Source organism: Aphelocoma coerulescens, chromosome 4 (assembly GCF_041296385.1).
Source record: "Aphelocoma coerulescens isolate FSJ_1873_10779 chromosome 4, UR_Acoe_1.0, whole genome shotgun sequence".
NCBI lineage: Eukaryota > Metazoa > Chordata > Aves > Passeriformes > Corvidae > Aphelocoma > Aphelocoma coerulescens.
Window position 1 is genome coordinate 15,749,666 of NC_091017.1, and position 16,062 is coordinate 15,765,727.

The following is a 16,062-nucleotide window of genomic DNA, read 5'->3' on the forward strand; positions in this document are numbered from 1 at the left end:
TGCTGTTGTCCTCCTGAGAAGCCTCAGTAAGGAATATTTGGATTCTTTCTCCTGAAAGCAATCTTATATGAACAACTGAGGCAGAATTTTTTCGTGTTTTATTGCCTGACATTTAGAACCAACATATTATTTTAAAGAAAAGACTGAAGTGGTTTCCTATAGAGACAAGATACAGAATTTGTTTTTTTTTTTCTTTTTTTTTCACTTCTTTTTCGCCTTTGCTGTTGCAGTTCAGTTTCAGTGCTTCTCTCCAAGTTTTTTCTTCTTTTTGTTTTTTATTAGGTTGCAAACAAAATGGCACTAAACTTGGTGATGTAATACTCCCTCCATGGGCAAAAGGAGATCCTCGTGAGTTTATCAGAGTCCATCGGGAGGTAATTTGAATTTTAATGATGACGGTAGTAAATGTCTGTTGGGACTTTCCATTGCACATTAATCTAAGCTCAGTTTGTGCAGTCATAGGCCAGTCTGTGAGTTCAGGGTTGGTGCCTCATTGTTGCCAATGTCTGTAGTGTTTCCTCTCCTTCCTTTTCGGCTACAGAGTACATTGAGGCAAGACTTGCTCCAATGAAAAGCTTCATCAAAACATAACAAAAATATGTCAAAATGTATTCTGCATTCTTCCTCGTGGCAGGTGTAGTAAGCTCAACCAGTGAGCAATTTGTCTAGTTTTAATGCATGCCTTTTGAATTTCAGGCTCTGGAATGTGACTTTGTGAGTGCTCACCTGCATGAGTGGATTGACTTGATCTTTGGCTATAAACAGCAAGGTCCTGCTGCAGTAGAAGCTGTAAATGTCTTTCACCATCTCTTCTATGAGGGACAAGTGGACATATATAACATCAATGATCCATTAAAAGAGACAGCTACCATAGGATTCATTAATAACTTTGGACAGATACCAAAGCAGGTATACCCTTCGTAGAATTCTTACTTTCAGTTAACACTCAAATTGAAATGTGTTGATATAAAATAGGAAGGTGTTTTAGGAGTGAAACTTCTTGGGAGTGTTTATCCATAAATATTCTTCTAGTGATATGAAATCATCTATGTTTCCATCATAAATTACACAAAGATTGACTTTGGGCTTTGCTTGTGAGATTAGAAATGTCTTTTTTTCCCCTTTACATCCTTAAAATAAAGGCACAGTGAATTATGGCTCAACTCTAAAAATCAGCTTAAAAAAAAGGGAAGTATGTTCCTGCTACAAAGTCATATGGGAGGAGTGAAAGTGCAACTTCAAAGTAATGCCTAGTGCTAAGGTATTTGAAGTTACCCTGTAATAAAATAATTTCTATAATAACTTCTGCTCCTTTTTTTTACCCCAGTCTCTTGGGTGATTCACTCTTGTAGGACAGCTGTAGTTAAGGAGCTATGAAGACCCGGTTTTGGTGAAGCTTTAAAGTTTGTATTCTCTTCAAGAGACTACATTAAATAATTCAGTGTAATATTAAATCTGGGGGTTCACGTTTGGAGGAGTCTCAGTGTTGGTTGTTTTGGTTTGGTTTTTCTTATTGGGAGCTTCTTTAGAGCCTTTTTGTGATCCAGTGAAAATCTTAAATGTCATTGGTGAATATTTCCAATCCTAGATTTGGTTGAAGCTACAGATACCTTCAGCAATCCACTGGGAGCTCAAGCCATGTGTTGGAAACTCAGAACTCAGCTCTCAGCACATAATGTTTCAGGACAGCCACAGGATGTTTCCTGTGGCAACCCACTTAGAGCTGTCTGTCTCTCGTTGCTTGGAGAGAAGGCTAAGAACTGCTCATCTGTGTTCTGTGGCTTTTCTCCTTCCCCTTCCTTTGCTCTCTCTCAATAATCTAATTATGTAGTGGCTGTAGGGTTTTCTCCTCTTATGTAATAACCAATCCCTGGGTTGTGATGGTAATCAGACATGGCCCAGGTAAAGCCAGATGGACAGACGGGGACTGAGGCAGAGGCCAGAGAAATAGAAGAGCGCTGCAGCTGAGTCCAGAGCTCTGCCTGAATCTTCAGATGCCTGTTAGGTACAAACCTGTGAGATCTACCAGGAAGTGCATGGTGCTTCGTTAGAGGAAATAGACTGCAATAAACTTGGGAAACTCTAAATTTCCTTAAGGCCCTGTTGGTGGTGAGCGCTCTTGGAGCACATTTTTATGTAACTGTAGAGTTCTGCTGTCCCCCTCTGTGACTTTCCATGGGGGATCCAGGGCAGGCTCTCTCGTGACACGGCTGCTATGCATTTTTTCACTCCTGTCCTGCATGATGTAACATGCATCTTCTTTATCCCATCTCTTGCACTGGTAATGTGGCTGGCAGTTTGGGTTTGTATTTTAAAAACTTATGATGTAAAACATTGCAGAGCTGGTGCTGTGCTTGGAAGAGGGCTCTCACAGACTCCATGAGGGTCCTGAGATGCCACAGCCTGAGGGGGCAGAGCAACTTTGCTCCCTGTTGGTTTTCATACTGTTTGTTGAAGTTTTTTGAAATGTTCACCATGAGTTATTAGTGAATACCGAGAGCAGTAAGGTAACACTTACTGACCCTGCAGGATTTTTAGAAGGTATATTGGATGTATTTATGATCTTTTTAAGCTTGTGCCCTTGTAAACCTGTGATTTTTGTTGATCATTAGTTTCTTGATGAATTTCAGCTCTTCAAAAAACCCCACCCACCAAAGCGTGTTAGAAGCCGTCTGAATGGAGAGGCTGTGGGAACCTCTGTGCCCCCTGGTTCCACAAGTGACAAGATCTTTTTCCATCATTTGGACAACCTGCGGCCATCTCTTGCTCCAGTGAAGGGTAAACTTTAAACCCACAGTAGTTACTGCTGTTTCTTTGCCCAAGCATTCAGAGTTTCAGCAAGACAGTACTTTTCCATCTTTTGTTAAGTTCTAATATTCTTACACTGCCCATAGTTTTGTGAGAAAGACAAATTCAAAATATCCTAATGCTGTAAGATTATGTTCTTAGCTACCTTAAAGGTACTTGGGAAACACCATAGCTGCACCAGTTTAATATAACATTTTAAAATAGAGGGATAAAATTGGAGCCCGAGCACCTCTTTATAAGTTTGAATTTAACAAACAACATTCAGGGTACGTTGCTTCTCAGCTTGTGATAGTTTCAATTTTTGTGATTTTCACGGCAAAATGATTATTTATCACAGTGACAAGAAATACTGAGGAATGTTGGCAGGAAAGGGTGGTCTTGATAGCTGCACTGAGACAGAAGAACGTGGTTTTTGACTTCATCTGACATTAGACTGAACAAAACATAATAGTCTGCGAGGCAGGTAAATGCTATAGAGGGATTTCTTTCCTAGCTGAGTAAAGGAATCTGTGGCTTCCTGCTGTAAAGAGAGAAGGATGTTCTATTACATGGTGCATAGCAGGACTTAGAGAGAAGACTAAGTCAGGAAATTAGAAAGCCCTATTCTATATTTGGCTCTGCGTTTGTTAGGAATGGAGCAAAAGTTGCCATCACTGCAGCTGATGCAAAGAATATATAAATAGCTACTACAGAGACCTTGCTTTGGCAGAGCAGCAGGTACTTCAAGGGATTAGACAGTATTTGTCTCTCCCAGCAATAAAATATAACCTCGTCTTCTTTTTCAGAGCTCAAGGAGCCTGTGGGGCAGATTGTGTGTACTGATAAAGGCATTCTGGCAGTAGAACAGAACAAGGTTCTCATCCCACCCACATGGAATAAAACGTTTGCTTGGGGCTATGCAGACCTCAGCTGCAGACTGGGGACCTATGAGTCAGACAAGGTTTGTAATCTGCAATTTGTTTCAGCAATTAGTACTCAATAGTGAAAAAAATATAACTATGGAAATTTATTTCATATGTGAATGAAATAATCCTGTGCTGCATAAGTTTTATTGCTCCTTCTCGGGCGCTCTTCATCAGAATGCTGGCAGAATAACATTAACTAATAATAATTTTTTTACCAGGTCTTAGTGACTTAATGAATTCAAGGTGGCAGGTTTTTATTTTTATCCTACAGAGTACTAGTTCTGCAAGTAATTCTTTGTTTTCTGTATTTTTAGGCAGTGATTGTTTATGAATGCTTGTCCGAATGGGGTCAGATTCTGTGTGCCATTTGCCCCAACCCCAAACTAGTTATCACTGGAGGAACAAGCACAGCAGTGTGTGTGTGGGAAATGGGTGTCTCCAAAGAAAAAGCTAAAGCCCTCACACTGAAACAGGTAAAATACAATAAAGCTGCCTTTCATATAAATAATTGTTATATGATCGAAGTAGTTATGTAATGAGGGTTGCTCACCTTTGAAACCAAGTCTAGCAGATCTCTGGAGAATGGAGTAGTTGAGATACTGACCTGCATTGAAAGTGGGCAAAATGCATCTTTAAAATTGATTTTTTTTTAAGAATAGTGGATTGCCAGGAGCCTTCTGGAGAGAAAGGGAATTTGGTAGTGATGTTAACAAATTATGCAGGTGTGTTTTGTGAAATGATCTGCTTTTCTTGTAGTGTTATGTGTAATCCCCCCATCTAAAAACTGTGTCAGAAGGACAGTGAAAGGAGGCTGCCTTAAAGGTTAATTTTCGTCTTTTTAAACAAAAAAGTTAATTACTTTAATTACAGCAACTTTTAATCTAAAACAAGCACCCATGCTTTAAAGTCAGCTGCAGCTAAGTGCAAAGTAAGTTTTGTGTATTTACTAAAGAAAAAACAAACCCAACAAATGCAACCAAAAAACCCAACCCCAACTAAGTCAAAATATTCTAGCAGCTGTGTATCACTGTTATAGTTTGTGTTACTGTTCCATCAGCATCTTAATAGCAGTACTCTTTTATAGAGGAAATCTTCCCCTCAAATTTATGAAAGGAAATTTAGAGAATTATTTACTAACTTCCCTTGTGCAGTAGTCAGCTGTCTAAAGCTGTGTTTCCCAAAGTGTTTTACTTAAAAACTGTACAAGATAAAACACTGTATCTTAAGTTTTGAGGCAGCATATTTTAAGGCCATTTACTGTATTCAGCTAGTGATTTTTAACTGCCTAAGCTGCAGTAATTTGCCTGTATTCCCGACTCTTTCTCCAATGCTTAGATTAAGCCTAAAATGTTAAAGTAGGGCCTAGTATGAGTAGATGCTTGTAATTTTCTCCTCCTTCCAACTGACTTTGCCTTTTTGGTTGCAACTCTTTCTTGTCTCTTCTATCTTCTCGTAGTCATCAGCAGTTTCTATAGGAGTCATCAACTTCTATTTTCAGAATATAATTTCCGGTGCAGCCTGGAACGCATTCTGACCTTATAAACAGGCTACTGATCCAGAATGGGGTTTTCTTCAGTGGAAGGGTCTGTAACATTAGACCCATGAAATTTTGTTTTGTCAGAGTTTCTTCTAAATGGAAAAAGTTATTACTTTTACCATTTTGAATTATGGAAATAGTTATCAACTAAAAATTTCTAAGGCAGCTGCATCTTCTGATAGGATATTCTGGTTGTATTATCTGAATCTTTCAGGTAGGAGGGTTTAGTGTGCACTTTTTGTGTTCTCTCCTGATTTCAGCTTTTGCTCCTGACGTGTGTTTTGCAGGCACTGCTGGGTCACACTGACACTGTCACGTGCTTAACGGCGTCGCTGGCGTATCACATAATTGTGAGCGGATCCCGGGATCGCACCTGCATCATCTGGGATCTGAATAAGCTCTCCTTCCTGACACAGCTCCGAGGGCACAGGGCTCCAATTTCAGCACTCTGTATAAATGAACTAACGGTGAGAGCCACACTCCATCCACAGGGTGCAGTGGGAACAGTAGCAAGAGTTGGAAATCATTAAACCAAAGGAAAACAAGCTAGGCTCTCCTGTTAATTTGGCAGAACTTTGACAGATATAACTCATCTGAAAACTGATTAACAACTGGTTTAGGGAATAATTTGTGTCATTTGTCCAGAGCCATATGCAGGTGTATTCAGTGCAGTGGCTTGAGCTTAGAAGAGGTTATTAACAGTGCTGGAAGTAGTATAGCTAGTGTGACATTGCAAGGGAGCTGCCAAACCTGCTACAGGGGTTAAGAAAAGCTTTTGATACGTGACCTTGGTTGGTTTCTCTTATCTTAAGCTGAATTTAAAGGAAACAGGAGATACCTTGGGTGAAGCTGCAGTTCCAGTTTGGTGGAAACAGACATATCCTAAAAGCTTCTGTCCCTGGTGGTCCTGTGAGTTACAAGTCACCATTTATCCAGCTCCCATGCATGGCCGTCAGGGCTGGATGGACCCTGTTGCAGCTGGAGCAGATGCAGTGGTTGCAATCAAGACAAAAGAGGGCTGCAATGCAAGGAGGGGGTAGCAAGGGGCACAGTTTATTAGCTGCTGATGGTCTGGTTGTAGTGCTGCCAGTGCCTTAGACTGCAGCTCCTGTTTCACGTCTCCACTAGTTTGGACTGTTCCCAATAAGGAAGCAAATGAAATTTAAGGTGGTACATGTTTGTGGAAAAGAGCGGAGAGAACGTGAGCAGTCTTTGGAAACTGAAAAGGGAAAGTACTGAAAATATGCTGTTGGATTATTATGCTATGAAAAGTGGAGAAATTGATCAATTCATTCTATGCTGTAAATAGAACAAATAGGTTCCTACTAAGTCTGGTTTTCTAGGTACAGTTTTTTCTAAAAAATGCATGTAATCCTAAAGGTTTCTTTAGCTGGCCAGACTCACCTTGAATAGAACTTGCTGAAAAGTGCCAGCCTTGGAACTTGGCTTATAAATGAACCTGGCTTATATTTTTGCTGAAGAATACCTGCGACTTTGTATTGAAATCTGGAGGTGTTATTTGTCTTTGCAGGGAGACATTGTATCATGTGCTGGCACTTACATCCATGTGTGGAGCATTAATGGCAGCCCTACTGCAAGTGTAAACACCTTCACTGGCCGAAGCCAGCAGATAATGTGCTGTTTTGTGTCAGAGATGAATGAGTGGGACACCCAGAACGTCATCGTAACGGGGCATTCGGACGGAGTTGTCCGGGTAAGTACCAGCAGTCACTGCCTGGAAAATTAAGTTTATGCCTTGGTAGTAGTAGTAGTCTGCTTTAGAGAAGTCATGCCTGTCCAACACAGTGTCCTGGCCAGGACCAAAAGCAGTTCTGCTGTACTTGGGTGTTTTACCTGAACAGTTCTTTCTCCTTTTGGATGCCCCCATTGGGATGTGGTGACCAGCAATAGTCAGCAGAGCAAACATTTTCCTTCCTTCTTTGTTTTGGTCTCCAGCTTTCATGCCTGGAGACTGTTGTTTTGGTTCACCATTTTTGTTTCACGCACCTTAAGACAATTCATTTTGCTGCCTAGAAAGAAAAGAGAAAGTTACTGTCATCTCTGAAAACTACAAGTCTAACCCAATTTTCAGTACTTTTGTGTGCAGCCTTAACCAGAATCTGCTGGTCAGTACGGCTGTGTGGAGTGGATTCAGGCATGAACATAGATGTATTTTTATAGTTTCTAGTCCCCAAAACCAGGGTTTAGTATGGAGATATGACCTGCCTTACATGCTACCCGTGAAAATACACAGTTCTACTAAGCCATTTTAAGTCTACAAATAGCTCAGAAAAAAGCCAAGAGTTCAGTAAGTGCCACTTTGCTTATCCCCTGTCCCTCCAGTTCTGGCGGATGGAGTTTTTGCAAGTGCCAGAAACACCAGCTCCAGAGCCTGTGGAGATGCTGGAAATGCAAGAGGACTGTCAGGAAGCACAAATAGGTATGTCTCCTGACAAGTGTTTGGTACTTCCCTGTTGCATCTGATCTTTGCTAGAGGTAGGTGAAGTCCTGTGGTTATACAGTGCAGAATGGGTGACGCAGATTTTGTCTCAAGGCAGTAGACATCCAATGGGCACAATAAACAGAGCATCTGAGTTCTTTGTTCTCCACCTTGCTTAAGGTAGTTTCATTTTGCTACAAGTAAGAAAAAATGTTGCATATCCTAGCTTTTTTATCTGTGAAGGTGGAACTTTTCTCTGCGTATTTGTTTCTCTTCTTGGTGAACGCAGTGGATTGTCCAAAAGCTAGATATTTTTTAGTATGAAATGGAATTATAGCATAACAGCAGAGTTTAAAAAATTGACTGATGGTACAGTCCGTACAAGACAAGCAATGATATTATCTGCCCCTGTTGGAAGATTTTGGTCTGTGCTTCAGGATGGTTTCTTTTAGCCATCTTGTCTTCCTCTTTCCGTCTTCATATTGAAGATACAAGCTGGATTTGGATCTGAATCTCATGATCCTCATTAATAATTATTATATCAATACAGCTTTTGGGGTTTTTCAGGGTCACTTGGAGTATGTCTTTGGTAATTGCTTTTTTGTGTTAACAAGTCCTGTTATTAGTAAGTCTGCATTATATTTTTCAGTCAGAGTTTCAGCATAGCTGACTGTGCTTACCTGTGTAAGTTTTGCTGAAAGGTTTTGCTAACTTGAGTGTTTCTGAATTTATTGCTCCTTTTGTCTATCATAGCCTCCCTCAGAGGGACTATTGTAGGAAATAGCTTCAGCTAAGGAGTGTTGTTCTCTGGCAACAGAACAAAGTGTTTATAAAAGTGCAGAAAATATGGATCATGTGATTCCTGGCAGGAGCTGAATCTCTGAAAAGGCTCTGAGATGCCTGCATGCAGTGTCCCCCTCTCACGCAGTGTTGGTACCCGTTGGGTTGCAGGCAGTGCAGCAGCAGAATAAGGAGAAAGCTCAGGCCATAGCCAGGCTCACTAACAGCGCCTTTCCCCTGTTGTGCCAATCCAGGGCAGGAAGCCCACGAGGAGGACAGCAGTGACTCCGAGGCAGATGATCCATGCATAGGCCAGGACACAAAACTGCAGGAGAGCCAGAGCCAACCAAGCAGCACCAGCCACAGGCCTCGGTCATCGTCAGCCAGAGCAGCTGCAGCGTGGTCAGCAGACAGCGGCTCTGATGACTCCCGGCGTTGGTCAGACCAGCTCAGCTTGGATGAGAAAGATGGATTTATCTTTGTGAATTATTCAGAGGGACAAGCAAAAATGCATCCCCATGCTCAGGTTAACCACCCCCACCCCAGCTATGCTGAAGCACGGCACTACAGCAAGCTCAAACCAGGTAAAAGAAACTCTGCACAGCCCTCAGTTTTATTCCTGAGTGAAATGTTACAGAAAAAGAGAAAAACTTGAATCTCTGAGGGAGATTTTTTTCTTACTACAAAGTTGCAGTTATGAGTATTTTGGGGGAGGAGGGAACAAAAATGAGAAGGAGAAGATTTGCTTTATCCCCTCCCATGTCCCACTCCTTTGTAGGATACAGATGGGAGCGTCAGCTGGTGTTCAGAAGCAAACTAACTATGCACACGGCATTTGATCGCAAAGACAACGCACACCCAGCAGAAATCACTGCGCTCGGCATCTCCAAGTGAGTAGCTTGCACGTGAGGCCTTCAAGCAGTTTTGGGTGTTGCCAGCAGGCAGTGGTACCATTGTTCACAACACTGTTTTGTGGTGCTTCTGTTTGGGGCAGTCTTCTTCAAGGACTGAGATAAAAACACTGAAGGGGAGATCTGTTCAGCTGCTTCGTGGTACACAGAGCATTGCAGCTCCATTTCTCAGTCAGAGCAGGGTAATTGGGGCGTTAGTTACCATGCCAGTACTTTACCATTTTACGTTCTCTGGCGTGTAAAATGGGTCATCGATGCCTGTGTGTTACCGTGCCAGAGCTGTTGCAGGAATGCTTTTGATTTTCCTTGCAGGGATCACAGCAGGATCCTGATTGGGGACGGCCGGGGCAGGGTGTTCAGCTGGTCGGTGAGCGATCAGCCGGGCCGGTCTGCGGCCGACCACTGGGTGAAGGACGAGGGTGGCGACAGCTGCTCGGGCTGCACCGTGCGCTTCTCGCTCACCGAGAGGCGGCACCACTGCAGGAACTGTGGACAGCTCTTCTGCCAGAAGTAAGCAGCCAACAGCCTCCCTTGGGCTCTTTTCCATACAGAATTTTAGGTGGGGTAAAGCTCTGAAATACCACAGAACTCTGCTGAAAGATTGAGGCTGCTTAAACTTTGTGCAGGACTGCGAGGATGCTGATTTAGGGGCCACTAGCAGGCAGCCTCAGACAGGAACATGTATCACATAGAGGATGTGTGTGAGCTGCCCTTACCCACAAACTGAAGTGCAAGTGTCCTCTCTGATCTACTGGGTCAGAGATGATATTTTTAGCTTCATCTCTCAGCATCTAAACTGGTGACAACAGCTGTTTTTGAGCTGTCTGTCACACAGTCTCATTCCACTGACTCTGTGTTGGTCATTTGAGTTAAATTCTGCTTCTGCCACACTGCATTGCATCTCCATGTCAAGGCAAGTTAGGACAGTTTTCTGGTGTTTGAAGTCATGATGGTAATTCCCACAGCTCAATAGAAAATGGATAGAAATGGAGGGGTGGAGGGGACCTGTGTTCAGTGGTGGTTTTTTTTTCTCCACAGGTGCAGCCGGTTTCAGTCAGAAATCAAACGGCTGAAGATTTCATCACCAGTCAGGGTGTGCCAGAACTGCTTCTACAACCTGCAGCATGAGCGGGGCTCAGAGGAGGGGCCCAGAAATTGATGGGGCTGGCAAACCTCCTCCAGCCCCGCTGTCCCTCCAGGAACCAGTGAGAGCATCAGAAGGGATTGGAATATTGTCTGTTTACACTTAGGTTTATACTGCGTTCTAAGCACTAAAAGTAAAAAGGGATCATTGCATTGGTTTGTGTTGACAGAAGGCAGACGAGGCGAACAGCGAAATGAAGAGCAAAGCCCAGGAAGACAAATAACCACAAATCCAAGAGAGCTGGCAGCCCCTAAACCCATGCTGACGTGGCTGTCGAGAAAATCCTCACTTATCCTAAACACCCCTTCTTGTCTTGTTTTTGTAGAGTTAGTCATCTTAACTGGGGGGAGGGGAGGGCAAGGCTTTTTAGAAGATAGTTGTAAATCTGCCTTCTTCGCAAGCAACTGTGTATATTGTAAATAGGTATAACGGCCTTTTTATCTAAATATGAACTTAACTGCCTGTTACATGGGACTTCAGATTAACCACTGTACTTTGCGTGGCATCTTTATCTCATCTATCAATTTAAACACGAATGTTTAAAAAAAAAAAACAAACAACAGAAAACTCGAAGGCATTATGTGTATTTCTGTTAAAAATCCAGTCTGTGCATGTTTGTTCTTTCAGTTGCCCACAGTATCTTAAGTGAGGCTGTTCATAGAATTACATGGATTTTTTCAAAAGAAAACATTTTTGAGACTAGGAACTTGGAGTATTTTATTCTAGCTGTAAGATAACCAGGAACTAAATTGTACACTTGTGTTGCATTTTATACCAAACTATTTACCACCTCAGTGTTGTTCATATTTAATATGGCCTCTTTTATACATATGTCAGAGCTGCAGTTTTGTTAATTACTTACTGTTCATTAGCAGCTGATTCATGCAGTGCAAGAACCAGCTTTTACCTTCTTTAGTCAATAGCAATTGGCTTTTGCATATAGGTACAGAATTAATTCCTTGTGCATAAAATTTAACTGCTGTTGTCCCGTAGCTTCTTTGCAAAAAAACTTTTGGAACAACAGGCATTGCTCTAAAGCAGGGTGATCTTGGTCATGTCAGAAATGCTCCTCAGAGCTCTCTTTGTCTTTCAGCACACGCCATCAGCTTGAGGACAGCAGTAGATTTCCATTATGGTTGTTAAGTTTCAATATGAATTTAATTGCAGTATTTTTTTACTACTCTGTCATTTATTTTGCACTACATGTGGGATGAAGTAGAGACACTGATATCCACTGGGATTGGAGCACGTTCATTGGATAGGCCCATGGACTTAATTTCTGCATGAGGTCTTGCCAGTGGGTTTTTGTTTGGGCGAGGGGGGAGAGGGAGGGCAGCAGCCAGGTTTGGTTTTGTTTTTTAACATGTGTATATATTTTGTAAATGGGTGACAAACTGATCTAGAGCTAGGTATATTCACAATGGATTCTTTTAAATAGAGGTAAGGATATGACCCAGACCAACAGAAGACAGGTGGCTCTGATAGTACTTGAGTGAATGTTGTCACTTACAGGGATGAGATTATCCTTCACTTGGAATGACTTGGGCAGGCTCTGACCCTGGCACAGCAAATCCTCAAAACCAGCATTGTCGTTGGAATTGCACCATCAAAAATGCCAGGCCCTCTGTGTTGGGGTGAGCTCCTTCCAGAGGGTCCCTGGCATTGCGGGGGCACCCCTGTCTTCTCTTGATTTGAGCTTTTAGCGGTGAATAATTCGTTAATTCTGACCACTTACTATTTACCCTGGTATCACATGTTTATGCACTGAAGGTTAAATATGTATTTTGATACTTGTTTGTTTATTATGTATGTGCTGGTCTGTAAAATGAGATATATTCCTGTTTTGGTATGTATACTAGGTCCCCAAATGAACAGAAAGGCTTCTCTAGAGCCCTTGCACACTGTTGAGTAAATGCAGGTTTGTTGAGCTTAGCTGACCCAAATTTTGGATCCAAAGAGTGATGGTCAAGTAGCCTCACTGACTACTGGCTGCCTGACAGATTTGACCCTAAAAACAGGAAGAGGTCCTCAGTAAGCATGTGCGGAGCACTGGAATTTCTGTGTTCAGCTGTTCTCTCTAACGTTGCCTTCACCCTTCCCAAAATGATGCAAAACCAGCATAGTTCAGAAGACAGGCTAGTGGCCTTAATGTTTTCTGTTTGAAGAAAAGGCTATTTTAACAACTCTAAGATGCCTTTGAGTCCACAGTTTTCCTCCCCTTGCCTCCAGATTTCCAAATCATCCCCAAATTTAAGGAAGCCTTCTTTTCTGTGGACTGCAACTTGTACAGCCACGCGATTAAACCCTAATAAAAGCAAAGCTACGACAACAGCGCTGATGTGATCCAACACTGAAGCCAGGACACGGTCCTGCTGGGGGGCCATGGGGACAGGGGGCTGTCAGCCACAGAGACGCGTTGTACGGGTGTTGTTCCGCGCCTGCGGCGGCGTTTGGCAGCGCACTAAAGAAATCCTTATTCTTTACAAATTCTGCAGTGTGCAGGCTAGGCCCAGTTTACATTCTGCAAGCAAACCTCCACAGCCCTCTGATTTAATTCTGTTCCCAAAAAAACCACGGTTTTGCTTGTTGGAGGCGAAGGGGGACAAACACACCTGCTCGTATTTCCTCTGGCAGCTGGTGCTGTGGGCAACTGTGGTGTTCACGTGGGAGTGGGGTTTTTTTTCCATTTCATTCGAGCTTCTAATGCAAATACTTGCTTTGTTTTCCATGTAAAAATCCGTTGAGCAAAAATATACTCATGTACACTAACATTAGTAGACTGTATTCTCTGCAAGTACCTCACATGTCTTCTCCTGCCTTGTTCTTTGTAGTAAACTTATCCATGTACTCCTAACATTCGTATGTAGTGTGCAACTGTAATGTCATGCTTTTGAGAGGGGGTTGGCTGCCTCCAGCCAACATTCATCAGTTCAATAGCAAAACACTTTAGAGAAGTTATTTTGCACTTTCTTATGTATAAAATTGGTAGAAACTTATATTTGCTTTGTATCATTTAAAGACTCCTTTTGTTTCGGTAAATGAACTGTGTATAAAATACTTATGCAGTTAAAACTGTTTTTAGAAAGTATTTTTAATTTCAGCAAGTTTGGTTACTTGTTGCATGACTATTAACACAGCTGACTTTTTGTGTCAGTGCAATGTATATTTTTTTTGTCCTGTTATTAACTTGTAAGCCCTAGTTAAATGGCCATTTATTTGTACAGCATCAGGAGTAAATTGAAGATAACTGGCTAAGACTGGAGTGTGGAATTTTGTACTATATTGCAGAATCCAATATCTGTTTTTTGGTGGTTACGTAAAAGGCCTGACGATTTACTATCTAGTGTGCAATCTGTGATATCTGAATGTTCATTGTATATTTGTCTCCAATGCAAAAAGGTAGAGTAACACAATTACAACAATACATGATTAAATGCAATAGTTCAGGTACTGAAGTTTTTTTTTTTTCATTTCAAATAAATACCTGCTATTTACCACCAAAAAGCTGTTTTGCATTTGTTGGAAAGAAACAACATTTGCAGCTGAATAAACGTTTTTAAGTCGGGAGTGGTGAGTAACATTTTTCTGTGTCATCAGGAGGAGTAAGTTTCTATTACTTGTTACAGCTTTGCTTTCTGAATGTGGGTGTGGCCATCCATGACGGTGCAGCATGAAATGGTGTGCCTTAGTTTGTTCTTTTTTATTGTTGCTTTATATTATTGAGTGTGAATTCAGCAGAATCTGATGGTGTGTAGAAGAACAGGCTGTGCCGATGCAGTGAAAGCAGACAGAAAAGAATTATTTAAGTCATGCTGGAAAAGGAGGGAGTTACAGAAGCCATTTCCATGGCCTTGCTGAGCCATGTCTGGGTTACATGGGATGGTTATGTCCACTTCTCATAGGTTGAAGTATTTCACACTCTGCCATTTCCACATTTTAAATCTTTCCACGCTCAAAAAATGCTTTCTCTTTAACAGTTTTGGGGCAGTTACTGTGCTCAGCATGGATGCAGGCACTTGACAGCTGCAGCCTGGGTGTCCTGCTGCTGCCAGGGAGCAGGTCATGGATGAACCTCACCAAAGCACTCTGACCCAGGTAACCATGCCAGCTCTGGGCTGTGGGGTCTCAGCTCACGTTTTGGGGAGAGATTTCCTACTAACAGTAGCTCCAGGCTGCTCTGTGCAGCTGGGTCATTTACTATATGCAGTATTTCAGGCTCATTTTCCCAGGCTCATTTTCCCAGTGTGGTGGAGAGCAGAGGTGCCAGGAACAAGCATTGGGAAGTGGTGGCACCCACAATCCTGATGGACTTTTTGATGGGGAAAGTGCAATCCCAGCCCTGCCCCATGGAGCACAGGCTTCAGTGTTGACATTAAGTCAAGGGACTCATTAACACGGGAGTCCCTGTTGCAGATCAGGCATTGGAAGAGCTGGTTTGGCTCCTTTCTGTCCAGGCAAACAAAAGGGTGACTAATTAGGAAATCCATAGCTCTTGGGAGTTTCCTGCACTACAGCTGGGTCTGGGAGAAGGAGAGAATGGTGAAATTTGTGGCAGCTCTAAGGTCAGTGTTGGAACTGTAAAATCCCAGCAGGCATCAGCTGGGCCAGCAGCCAGTTTTGGAGTGAAACAAGGCAGTTGTTGAGTGACAGGGCAGCTCTTTGCAAGTGCCCCAACTTCTAGCTCTGGCTCCACCACAGGGCTTGCCAGGCAGAAGCACCGCCCAGGGCCAGGCATTCCATTTAGCCCGTAAAACCAAATTTGTGGCCAATTTGCTGTGACCAGGTTGTCTCTCATGACAGGTGCAGTAACCCAGTTCAGAAAAGTGAGATTGAGCTGCTTTCCAGGTTGTGTTCTGTGCTGTATAAAGTGCATGGGTATTTTGAAGGAATTCCTGGCAGTGGGACATGTCCGTGTCCATGTCAGGACACAGATCTGATTCGCTAGTGAGGTTACTGTGCCACACCGTGTAGAGAGGAGGGTGGGGTAAGCAAGCACAGGAACAGGGCTGATGTGCTGGGAGCCAAATCCTGCCCTGTCTTCCTGGAGAAGACTTGAGTGGCACTGCATGGGATGTGGGGCTGGCCCTCCAAAAAAGAGCAATTTGTAAGGAAGGGAACCAGAACTTGGTCATGGATGAACCTAAATGCAATCCTGCCTGCTGAAGGAGGGCAGCAGAGCCCCTGGTGCGGGAGCTGGGCAGGAGTGTTTCGTGGTAAGTACTGAGGTACGGGGGATGTGTAGCAAGGCTCTTGCCCTGCAGTAGCGATGAAAATCTTGTGCAGGTGAGATGGGGAGAGTGGTGCTGAGAGGAGCTCTGGGAAGAGCTTCCAGCCCTTCCCAGGGGCAGCTTCTCTGAGCACCCAGGTGACAGCAAGGACTGTTATCCTCAAAGCTTGGCTGCTCTGCCCAGACCATCTTGAAGCTGGGGAGGGAACCACTGTGGTGCTGCTGGTGCTTGGCTGCTTTCCTCTCTTAAAGCAGCAGCTCACAGGGATGCTCATTATAGGATAAATGCTCCAACTGCAGAGAAACCTGG

The 16,062-nt window shown here is 43.0% G+C and overlaps 1 protein-coding gene across 7 annotated transcripts in view; it reads left to right on the plus strand.

The window, feature by feature from the left end:
* WDFY3 (WD repeat and FYVE domain containing 3) overlaps positions 1–14,092 on the plus strand; it is a 153,594-nt gene extending 139,502 nt beyond the window's left edge. For all 7 annotated transcript variants that reach the window (XM_069012812.1, XM_069012814.1, XM_069012807.1 and 4 more), the window contains 12 exons: positions 283–374; positions 697–909; positions 2,631–2,778; positions 3,594–3,748; positions 4,028–4,186; positions 5,538–5,717; positions 6,782–6,964; positions 7,594–7,690; positions 8,725–9,054; positions 9,249–9,360; positions 9,694–9,891; positions 10,420–14,092. In XM_069012812.1, coding sequence (XP_068868913.1) covers positions 283–374; positions 697–909; positions 2,631–2,778; positions 3,594–3,748; positions 4,028–4,186; positions 5,538–5,717; positions 6,782–6,964; positions 7,594–7,690; positions 8,725–9,054; positions 9,249–9,360; positions 9,694–9,891; positions 10,420–10,540 — 1,988 coding nt within the window. In that variant the 3' untranslated portion in view covers positions 10,541–14,092. The remainder of the gene's footprint in view (positions 1–282; positions 375–696; positions 910–2,630; positions 2,779–3,593; positions 3,749–4,027; positions 4,187–5,537; positions 5,718–6,781; positions 6,965–7,593; positions 7,691–8,724; positions 9,055–9,248; positions 9,361–9,693; positions 9,892–10,419) is intronic.
* Positions 14,093–16,062: the final 1,970 nt, after the last annotated feature.